Source organism: Coffea arabica, chromosome 4c, assembly GCF_036785885.1.
Source record: "Coffea arabica cultivar ET-39 chromosome 4c, Coffea Arabica ET-39 HiFi, whole genome shotgun sequence".
In the NCBI taxonomy this organism is placed as follows: Eukaryota; Viridiplantae; Streptophyta; class Magnoliopsida; order Gentianales; family Rubiaceae; genus Coffea; species Coffea arabica.
Genome location: NC_092316.1, coordinates 36,230,032 through 36,242,537, shown reverse-complemented (window position 1 = coordinate 36,242,537; position 12,506 = coordinate 36,230,032). Strand labels below are relative to the sequence as shown.

Sequence of the window (12,506 nt, the reverse complement as noted above, 5' to 3'; positions counted from 1 at the left end):
TCATTAGACATTTTAGAATTTATGCATACAATATTTGTGAGCCATTTCCTATATCTGCTCAAAATGGTCAGCAATATTTGATATCGTTCATAGGCATTTTTTTCAAGATATGGCTAGATATATCTTATTTCTGAAAAATCACAATCGTTGGAAGTGTTCAAAATTTATAAAAGTTGAAGTTGAGAATCAACTCAACAAAAGAATCAAAAGTATTAGATTTGATCATGGAGGTGAATAGTATGATAGATATGACGATTTAGATGAACAATGTTCAGGTCCATTTGTTAAATATCTAGAAGAATGCGGTATCATCTCATAGCACACTATGTCGGATTTACCCACTATGAATGGTATAGTTAAAAAACAAAATAGAACGTTTAAGAACATGATAAGGAGTATGATATGTCATTCTACCTTACCAGAGTCACTCTGGGGAGAAGCACTTAAGACTGTAGTATATATTCTTAACAAAATTTCAACTAAAACAACTATCAAAATTCTTTATGAGTTTTGGACGGAAAAAAAATCAATTTGAAACATTTAAATATTTGGAAATGTCCAACTGAGGTAAGACCTTATAGGCCAAATGAAAAGAAACTAGATTTAAGAATGGTTAATTGTTATTTTACTGAATATTTTAAAAAATTCAGGGATTACAAACTTTATGATCCCACGACTAAATCGATTTTTGAAATGAAAAATGTTCGGTTCTTTGAAAATGTCGAGTTTTTGGAAGAAGATACAGTAAGGGACCTTATCTTTGAAGAGGGATATATTAATATTCTCACAGGTGTCATTGATCTTATTTAGAATCTTATTCCTGACCTTGATTGTTATTCAATAAATCAAGATAATATTGAAGAACAAATTGTTATAGAAAAACAAACTCTACCTCTTTAAGAACTAGTGTCATTAAGAAAATCTATTAGAGAAAAAAGAAGTGCAGAGCCAGATGATGACATTATTTATCTCCAAGAACATGAGAATGATACTGGATTGATGGAAGATGATCCAATCAATTTTCGTGAAGTCATGAAAAGTTTAAATTTTTAAAAATGGATCAATACCATGAATGAAGAGATCAAATTCATGAAAGACAATGATGTCTAGGATATTGTCTCATTGCCAGAAGGAATGAAACCCATTGGTTGTAAATGAATATTTAAAATCAAAAGAGATTCGAAAGGAAATGTGAAAAGATACAAAACTCGTCTTGTCGCTAAGGATTTTACACAAAAGAAAGGTATTGACTATAAAGAAACTTTCTCTTCGGTCTCTTCGAAAGACTCTTTTAAAATTATCATGGCATTAGTGGTGTATTTCAATATTGAATCACACTAGATAGATGTATAGACAATGTTTCTCATTGAAAACATTGATGGGAAGATCTATATGGTGCAGTTAGAAAACTTTGTATCGAAAGATCCAAAGAATACAATTTGTAAATTTAAAAAATCTATCTATGGGTTCAAACAAGTATCTCGATAATGGTATTTCAAATTTCATCAAATGATCATGTCATTTGATTTTAAAATGAATTTAGTTTATGATTGTATATATCATAAATTCTATAGGAGTAAATATATTTTTCTGGTATTATATGTTGATGACATTTTGTTTGTTAACAATGATAAAGGTCTATTGTATGAAATTAACAGATTTCTAACTAAAAATTTTGAGATGAAAAATCTTGATGATGCATTTTTTGTGTTAGACATACAAATACACCGAAATCACTCTTGAGATATTTTGGGGCTATTACAAAAGGATTATATTAAAAAGACTTTTAAAAAATATGACATGTAAAATTGTAAATCACATGATACCCCTGTGGTTAAAGGTGACAAATTTAGTCTTAACCAGTGTCCTAAAAATGCTTTTGAGAAAAAGAAAATGTAAAAGATTCCTTATACATCAACAGTAGGGAATTTAATGTATATTCAAGTCTATACATGTCCAAATATTGCGTACTTTATTGGGATGTTGGGTAGATATTTAAATAATTTTGGATTAAATCATTGGAAGACAACCAAACGGGTCTTGCAGTATTTACAGAAAATAATAAACTATATGCTCATGTATTGAAGGTCAGATAAACTCAAGATTATTGGCTATACTGATTTCAAATATGTTGGAGGCCAAGATAGTATGAAATCAACATCAAACTATATCTACTTGCTAGTTGAATATGCCATATTTTGGAAGAGTGCTAAATAGTTTTTTATAGCCTTTTCTACTATACCTGTATAATTTATAAATTGTTATGAGGCAACCAATCATGAAATTTGGTTATGAAATTTTATCACAAAATTACGTGTAATTGATGGTATTGAAAGACAACTAAAATTATTTTGTGACAATGAGTTAGCAATCCTATATTCCAATAACAATAAAAGGTCGATAAAATCTAAATATATAGATATCAAATTCCTAACTGTTAAAGAAAGAATACAGAGTAGATAATTGTCAATAGAACACATCACAACAAACTCTATGATTACAGATCCACTTGCTAAAGGATTGCCACCCAAAGTGTTTCATGAGCATACTACTCATATGGGTGTCATGTTATTAAATGATATTCAGTTTTAGTGGGAGTTTGTCATTTTAAATACTCTTACGATATTATATTTTTTGTTATTAATGTTTGAGCATATTTTATATATAAATAAAATTTGGATTTATTTACACTCTGATTTTGATTTAATCTCATGAAAGTTTAACATGGACCAGTTGAAAATATGCATGTTATAATCATATTACATGAAATGTTCATAAATACACATTCACATATGATTCATGTCATTCAATCGTATCAACATATGTGACGATTGATGGATCGAATTGGTTGTATATACATTTTAGTTATGACAGTAAAGTTGAACTCATATAGTTAATTGCAAAATATAATTATAAAGTTACATATATAGTCCAAGTAGAAGATTGTTGGATCCTTAATCCAATGTTGGACTTATATGTGAATAATTATGTGTCGCAGATTGTCAAATAAGGTTAAATTCGGTTAAAGTGATCAATTATTATTTGGATTTGAATGAATCTAATAGGATGTGGGCCTTTAATGTTAGAAATTTAAAGGTAATTTCTATTTCTATGACGAGTTGAAATAGAAATCCAAAAAATAACCGAAAAGTTATTTATAAATAGGGTTATGGTCCCCAGATCACATGTATCTTATTGCCGTATTTTCTAATACCACCAAATAATCTTTTTTTGATATCCCATCATTAGGAAAGATATCAAAGAGAAACTAAAGACTCCTTTAAGGGATTAGCAAATACGTGTTGACTTGGAAGGCCATTCCAAAATCTCTAAAGTTTTAAGTACCAGTTTGTTAACATGAATCTAGGTACGCTTCCGTAATTTCGCTATTAATTTATTTCTTAATAATTGTCATAAAAATTTTGGGTTGAATAGGTGATGATTTTCATCAAAAGTTAAATATAAACAACCACTAACACAATGGACTCCTATAGCTAAGAGTGTGCAAAATTGAAAAATTTTGATTTGCCCACCAAATTCGAATTAAATTCAAAATTTTCGAAATCAGTAACTCGAAATTCGGAATGAAAATTGATTTTTTTGATTTCAAATTATGCAAAATCAGTTTGAATTTGATAATGAAGTTTTTGAAATCGGAAATCGAAATCGGTATTCGATTTCAAATTAATTTTATAATATATATTATAATATTTTTTATAATATATGTAATTTAAAATTTATATTATATAACATAATATATGTAATATAAAATTGAAATCGGTGAATAATAAAATTTATAATATAAAATTTATATTATATATTAAAAAAAGGCTTCCAAATTCGATAAAATTGCAATTTACTGAATTTCGAATTGAATTCAAAATCGAAATTGGTGAACTCAAAAGTCGAATTCGGTTGGTAGTTATGATGCCAAAATTTTGAAAAATTTTGAATTCAAACTTCTGATTTACTGATTTCGAAATTGTTGCACACCCCTACCTATAGCGGAGGCACGAGGATGGATCCAATATGATTGGTAAGAAGAGAGCTCATGCGAAAAAAGACTCTGGAAATGCAATTTAGAAACTTAGTTATAGAGGAATAGTGGCAACAAAGAACTCCAATGAGCTATTTTGGTGAATTGGAATGTTATTATGAAACTAAGGATTGAAAATGATTGGGCAGTCTGGAATAATGACGTAATAATGGCTTATGGGTTAAAGGGGATGTTGAACAAAATAGCTCACGAGGTAGCAAATCAATACAAGGAGATTGGTTTTTTTTTTTTTTTTTGTAGTTGGACGGGATGAGAGGGAATGCAAAAAAGACTCGAAAAATGTTTTGGACCAAAAATTTTGAAGTTTGGCTAGTGGAGGGAGTAATAAACCATTGATTCAAATCGTAACTAAAATAGTTAATTTTTTGTCACATAATAATATGACCGAAATTTATAATTAACACTACATCCCAACCAGATTGACTTGTGATAAGTGAATGTTTTATGTGATTTAGTATGTTATTTTGAGTTTGTTTTAATGTGTTTTGTAAGCTTTTATAGTATTGCAAATCGAGTGAGCGAAATTAGAGTTTGGTTCTACATATTGCAAATCTTGTGAATTTATTGGCCAATCATTCATGCATTTCAAGTACTTGAAAACATATTGATCATTTACACGAAAATCTTGATGATAATTCACATTGATCATGGAATACAAATGCAAGGAATCAAATCAAAATTGCACACAAATTGGATGGACAAGAAAAAAACCATGAAGAGGAAGTCATGTGACGACCCCACCTCCCCCTAGGGCATACCCTAGGGTTTAGCGGACCGCTTGCCCAATTCTCGTTAGAACTCACTCACTCACTTCAACAAAACAAATTACGGCCTCAAATGTAATGGAAACAACAGTTCCTAAGCTTAGAAAGTACATTTACATTCATTTCTATCTCAACCATTTATACATATCCGAATATAACAAGAGATTCAAGTTCTAGTTGCACTTCTAAGCCTAATTGAGCACTAGCGCTAGTAGAATTACAAATGTTAAAAGTCTAGACAAAACTAGCCTTCCTAGTTTCATGCCTATACTCGTTCCCCCTGTAAGGAAAACAAAAACTAATAGAGTGAGCCAAAGCTCAGTGAGGTTCCAAAACTTCATGCAGACCCAAGTAGCAAGTTGGTCATTATGTAAAACGTGAACTCTTAAAATGAGCGAGCGTAAAAGTTCATAAAAGAAACAATAACACTACAAGTAACAATCATTTCCAAGTATAAGAATACAGATGGCTCTCAAGAGCCAAATTCCGTTGCATTACTTGATCCGAACCCGTTGACACTTCGTCAACGTTTAAAGAAGCAAAACCATGACCATAGACCTCCACTTTACACCAATTTCCATTCACCAATCAACCCCCTACCAGGCTCGAACTCCAAAACAAGAGTGATGGTAATACTAGAGTATACCGAATCCAGTGGACCATATCCAAAGGATTATACAATAAACAATAAATAGTACCTATGGTTCGCTAGTCTCCTCGACCAAGCCCTTACTGGCTCGATTCGATTGGCTAACCAATAAGGTGAGGATCCCAGGTAGTATTCAAGTTGTACACATATATATCAAGTCAATAATAACCAATAAATAGTAAGAAATCACATTAGGGCAAGTGCAATAAAGTACACCTTTGCCGTCCAAACAAGTCAAGTATTTCTTTCAAATATCAAGTTCAACTATGTACTTGGAAACACTCACCAATGAGTTATTGCTTTTCAAAACCATGCTCAAGTTCAACTCCCTGGCTGGAGTCCAATCTACGATAAAATACCGTTTAACAATTTGCAATCAATTAGGGTTCAAAATATAGGAGTTTCGCTTAAAGAAAATCAAGTAAATAAAACTCATTTAAGTAGTACTCATTTTACTTATCAAACCCTAGAAAATTCATGTTCGCTCTTTTAGTTTCGCTAAAGAAGCGATTAAAAAGTTTAAGTTCATAACTTGGTATGAAAGAACGAGGAAATCGTATTTATAGTGGTCACGACTTTTACCTTTTAAAAGGGTACGAGTTTTTGACAAAATTCAGCTTATATACTCCTACTAAGGAAAACTTGAGTACCCTAAACAACCTAAGTTCAATTCAACCACGAATCACGGCTCAAGTTTCAAGTTCGCTCACTTATCCTACGGAAGGAAAATTTGGGCAGCATACCCTTTGTATTTATCCATTTTTTCAGCCATTTAAGGCTTCATGTTTTTCCTCAAATCAACCCAATTCAAACACCACAAGCAAGCATATCAAGATAGCTCTTCATCTAGGCTTAAAACCATCAAATGGTAACTTATTTCTAACAAATAATCATCCACTACCAAAGCTGGAAATTTCTTAACAAAGCTGAAAATTCATCTTTTAAAGCTAAAAAGTCACAATCATGCTACTAATCACCTCACAAATTCCATACCAACATAATATAGTTGAACAACATAAATCAAGGCTAAAATGGCAAAACCCTAGCTGAAAATCCACTAATCTACACCAAAACTAGAAGATCATCCATAATATTTCAAGATTCATGTCATCTACTCCATATTTTGCTAAAATAAGAAAGAAAAAGGAAGTTTTAGACTTATACCTTCCAAAACACTTGAAGAAAGTGAAGAACCAAGCAATTTCTCCCAAAAATTTCACCACACCAAGCTTCTTAACACCCTTGGTGCGAGTTTAATCAGTTTAGATTTTTTTGATTCAACTCAAACATGGCAAATCAAGGTTGTAATTGGAGGTTTCTTATCCTTTTTTTTCCTCTCCCAAGGGTTGGCCAACTCAAGAAGAAAATAAAGGGAATTTAGCCAAAAGGAAAGATAAGAAGGAAGAATTTGGCTTGGTCAAACATTTCCTTGATTGGCAACACTTGGCAGCTCAAGATTCTTTCTTTTTTTATTCTTTTCTCACCTTTCTTTAGTCAAAATTTTTGGCTGGTTTAGGGCTTAATTTAGGGTTTATTAGATGAAATAAAACAAAAAAGATTAGGGTAAGAAGGTTGTGGTGAAGTGGTGTACTCAATCGGTATCAAACGGTGCACGTCGGTTCAAACCTATTTTCCTTAACCCTCTCGTACTTGTGTTTTAACTTATGATTCACTAACTTATTATTAGCACTTCTAATTACACACTTTCTTTTATTTAATATCTGCTCTTTTCCACCAAATTTAGTACACACCTCACCAAGTGATCGCATTATCAAAATGCATAAAAATCCTAATTTGCTCTAACTATAAAAGTAAAGGTAAAAATCTCGATTCTATTATATATTACAACTATTGAGAGAATAAAATTAGTAGTAAATGGAATTATAAATTAACTTATTCAAAATAAGAGATAATTATAAGAAAATATAAGCAAATTTTTAAGTCATCACACTCTCTCCTCCTTAAGAAAATTTCGATCTCGAAATTCATACATTTATTTCTAAATAACTCAGGGTATATTTTTTTCTTGCATGCCTATCCCTAACTCCCAGGTCGCACCATGAATCAAAATTTTTGCCAGACAATGGGAAACATGAATCGTGCCTTCTACCACTTTAGACGGGTTAGGCACTTGCTGGTGGTGTAAGGTATACACTCTAGCAGGCACTCTGGGTCTATTTCCTCCTATTTTTGGTTGTTTAAGGTTTGATCTATCTAAGTGCTGAGTCTCACCGAAGAGAGGACAGGTTGCAATCTGGTGCTCAGCACTACCACACCATAAACATTTCCGTGCCTTTTGCCAACAATTATCCTTAGTATGATTGGTCTTTCCATAATATCTACAAAGGATTTGTAACAGCTCCACCTTCCCCTAAGGCGAACCAAAGGGGTTAGCGGACTGCCTGCCCAGCTCTCGCCAGGACTAACGGATCAGTTTATGTCGATCTCATACGTCCCGGAACATACCATTGCGCGCAAACAAGTCAAAATCACAAAATAAAAAAAAATGAAATTCGAAGCCGAAGATGAACAGTGCTGGACACGTCAGAATCCAGACACTAGGCCGAGAGTAGCCAAAATTTTTCTTTTGCCGTTTGAAATACGAGTTGATCCGAAATTCAACCAAATATCAACCAAACATATGTACATTGAAATACAACGTTTACAAGCCAAACGGCATACCAAAATATCCAACTAGTCCATACATGTGCAAATAGCCAATTACAAACCAACCATTGGTGGGAAACAAAACACTTAGGGTTTTCACTCTCAAGGAGCTATTCAAAAATACATTTACAAGCTCAACTTGGCAACCAACTAGCACAACCTTTCCCAAAATAGTTATTTTCCTGTAAGGAAAACAAATGGAACGGAGTGAGCTAAAGCTCAGTGAGTTACTACCACATAAGCATCTAAAATCACATAAGTGTAACCGTTCAGTTCAAGTATGCAAATAAGAAGTAAATCAAATCAGTGAAAGGATACGGACGGCTCTCAAGAGCCCATTTCCACGCTTGCAATCTTGATCCAACCTCATTGACCCTCCGTCAATGTTTAAGAATACACGACCGTAGACCTCACTTCACTTCCATTCCTTCCACCCAACATACCCCAACCGGGCCCGCACTCCAATTCAGTAGCTTTTGGTAATACTCGAGTTTACCGGAATCAAGAGTCTCATTACTACAAGATTCCCCAGTACAGTCCCCGTGGCATGTCAATTTTCACGACCAAGCCCTCGCCGGCTCGATTCAATTGACTACCAACGGGGTTGAGCTCAGTAATACAGTAAGGCCGTTGGATATTCGTCCAAACGACACCAAATCAGTTTTCATGGAAGGAATTCAATATCTCATATATCAATTGCAGTATTTCAGTAAACGGTAAACAGTCATGAATGAGATCACAAGGGGTGAGGGCGGTTAAGTACACCCTCACCTCTATCAATTCCAATAGCCAAGTAAGCCTTCAAGGCATCAAATTCACATATAACAAAGCCACATTGTAACAATTAAGTGAGTAGTATACTCACCACTCAAGGAAGTGATATTTCATGCACCGTCGTTAAACAAACGTCGTGCACCACCGTTACCTCCTAGAACAAGCAAACAAATACAATGAGACTCGATAACGAGTCATAAAGCAATGCTAATCGCAACCCCAATAGGGTTTCATATGCATATACAAGCATCATGAGTAACCAGAAATTTCAGCAATGCACTAACTTGACCTTAACAAAAAAACAGTTTTCATCCTCCTTTTGCGGTAATGGCACAAAATGCGCTACGCTCATCGGATGAGGGTGTAAGACCCACCATCTCGAAGGTAAAAGACAGGGCTACAACAATGTAGAAAGCCACTGAGTCCAAATCCTAGCACAACTAGGTCAAAAATGCAGATTACCAAACCAGAACCGTAATTGCAGGTTCACAAATCACACTATGCTGTAATTGGTACAACTCAGCCTATACAAGTCCAAATGCCGAAATTCCAAAGGCATATGGTAAATAAGACATCCAGCTACATTTCCTCAGAAGACACCAACATCCAAATCCAAAGCAATACCAGTCAAAACAACCCATTTCAGACGCAGTTTGCACATTCTGATCAACCCAGAACAGCAACAGTAAAATCGACATATCTCACTCTACACTACTCCAAATGACCTGAAATTTTACATACACCTCAAACAAACCAATACCTACAACTTTCATGTTTTGAGCAAAGACCAATTCGGCCTCTAACCACATGATCTAAAACCGGACAGAAGAGGGGGTTATGAAACCCTAACTTTTCTCATTTCAATCCAAACCCAAAATTGGTTGCAATTATCAATCATTTACATCCACTAGAGTCATAACCCCTCATTATCAACCATCATAAACAACCACAACACCATGATCACATTAAACCAGAAAATTCCTCAAAAAAATAAAAACTTCACCAATTCATTTCAAATCAAGAAATAAATCACACATTCCATCACTTTAGCCACCACTAAGCACGAATTAAACATCATTAGGTGTAGGAGGATGTTCAATCATCACTTACCTAGTATACAAGAGAAGAGGAGTTGTAGACAACCTTAGCTCTTCCAAAAACTTCACCAAACTCACCACTAACCCCAAATGGAAAGGTTGTATGAAGTAGAAACTAGTTTAGGCAATTGGTTTGGATGATTTGAGCTAGTGGAAAGCTTGAAGATTGAAGAGGTTTTTCCTTCTTTGTTAGAGAGAGAGGGCCGGCTATGGAGGAGAAGAAATGAGTGAATTTTTAGTGAATTTTGGAGATATTTACTCAATTTGGTCAAAAGTCAAAAAGCATGAATAGTAAATCATAAGTCATGTCCAATGAGATGGTGACACTTGTCACCTCTTAAATGCATTCCTATCCCTTTCTTTTCCTCTCACATCAATCAAATTTCACTCTCTACTTATCTCTTAACACCCGATAAATTTTAAACAGTATCCGAAACTTAACCTTATTGGCCGAATTTTTCCGAACTTTTCGCAGTAGTGGGTCCCACGTCCATTATATACTCTTAATTTTTCAAAAACTCTCCAATACTAGAAAAATCACCTAAAAACTATAATTACTCACAAAATTTACCAGGTGAATTTTCGTAAGCCAGAAAATGCAGAAAACATGTCTTTAAAGAGGAAAAAACCCTAGGAGAATTATTAGGGAATTTACGGGTTCTCACAGGATTGATATTTGATCTCATTGTGAGGCACCTCTCAGTTGTCCTCTTCCACCTAGGGCTCCTCTTGGAGTAACTCCGTTAGATGTCCCCAATATTTTCTCACCACCAGCTCCTCGACCCACCTTAGGGGGTGGCATACTTAGATCATCTTATTTCTATCCTTGGTCACCACTAGACGCACCTTTCTTTCTTGCATGAAAAGCCTTTACTTGCACTCTTGGAATTTCTATCCTCTGGGCTTTCTCAAGAATCTCAATAAATGTATTAATTTGTGCCTGTAGACACCAAATTTTTGTTTTTAAACTTTATTCGTTTAATTAATTTAATTTTAGATTTATTTGTTTCAATTTTAGGATTTTTAGTTTTATTTTATTTTATTTTATTCTTGTTTCGTGTCTCTTATTTTATTTTAATTGATTTAAGAGTATTTTTTACACTAAATTTTAGAAAAAAATAAGAAAAAAATAAAAATGACAAGTAGGGGACATGCAATGGGGACAAGTGTCCTTTTGGGGTCTTGGACAACAAAGCAACTAAGAGGCTAGGTGTTTAGACACTTGGTTGGTTTAAGGAATTTTGGGGAAAGAAAAATCAAAAGAAAATACAAAAAAAGGGAATTGGGAAACAGCGACTAGGGAGAAAAAGGCTGGGGGAGCTTCGTAAAAAAGAGAGGAACCAAAAACAGAGAAAAAAAGAGAGGTCTGGGGGGGCAGAGGAAGGAAAGGAAAACAACGGCTAGGTTTTGGAGAGAAAAATGGGGAGAGCAAGAAAAATCCGGGCGGTGGCTAGGTTATGAGGGTTGAGAGAAAAGAAAAAACGTAGCTTTGAAGTGGAAAGAACGAAAACAGCAACGAGGAAAAAAAAAAGAAAAAAAATGCTAGAGGAAAGGCTGGGGAAGCTTCGCGGGGAAAAAGAAGGAGCTTCGCGAGAGAAAAAAAAATAGAGGAAAGGATAATCTGCAGGGTTGGCTAGGGTTTTGGCAGAGAAAAGCTAAAAGAGAGGAAGAAAGATTGGCGGCGGAGAGAGGGAGTTTGAGAGGGTTTTGGAGACGGTTGGAGAGAGTTGGGGAATCTGGTAATGGCTGGAGGAGAAAGGGAGAGCCGAGGGTTTTTAGAAAGAAAGGAAGAGTAAGATAAGAACAGCAGAGAAAAATAAGAAGGGAGGAGAGAGTTTGCGAGGGCGAGAGGAAAACAGTGAGAGCAAGAAAGTTTTGCAGCAGAGGAAAGAGAAACTAGAAAAGGAGCAAAATAACAGGGGTTGCTGGATCTCCATACTTTCACTTGTGGTTTCCTTCATCAAGGTTGCAACAGGTCTCGTTGGTCTACTGTGGAGCTCGATCATCTCTCAAGGTAACATTTTGTTTATCCTCCTCCGCCTACACATCCTCCTCCGTAATCAAAATTTTGGCTACTTGATTTTGTTCTCATGGTTTGTTTTTTCTTCTTGCGGTTCTTTCATTTCCATGTGCTGATTGATTCAGATATTGGCGTCATGCCATTGCATCTAGGTTTTGCGTATGTGTGGATCTTAAGACTGTTTTGTGTAGAAACTATCTCTGGTTTCTTTTGGCTAATAACAAACCCATTCCATTTGTAAGGGTCTCAGCAATTGATGAAGCCTTTTAGCAACCAAACTAACTGCAACTTTCTTTTTTCAGGACTATGCTAAATGCAAATAATGAGAGCCAACTAGACAACATTCTTTCATCCAACGAGCAAACATGCATTGTATCATTAAGGCCCAATCCTATACTCTGCATTCCCCATGATTTTTCACCCAAATCGCGCACAAAGGAAACCAAAAAGAGCAGCAGTGAACTCTTCACAGATCCAT

At 34.6% G+C, this 12,506-nt stretch overlaps 1 protein-coding gene across 1 annotated transcript in view; it reads left to right on the top strand.

Moving 5' to 3' along the window:
- Positions 1-12,298, top strand: part of LOC140004787 (uncharacterized) — a 51,092-nt gene extending 38,794 nt beyond the window's left edge. The window contains exon 3 of the mRNA XM_072044933.1: positions 12,154-12,298. Coding sequence (XP_071901034.1) covers positions 12,154-12,298 — 145 coding nt within the window. The remainder of the gene's footprint in view (positions 1-12,153) is intronic.
- The last annotated feature ends 208 nt before the right edge of the window (positions 12,299-12,506 follow it).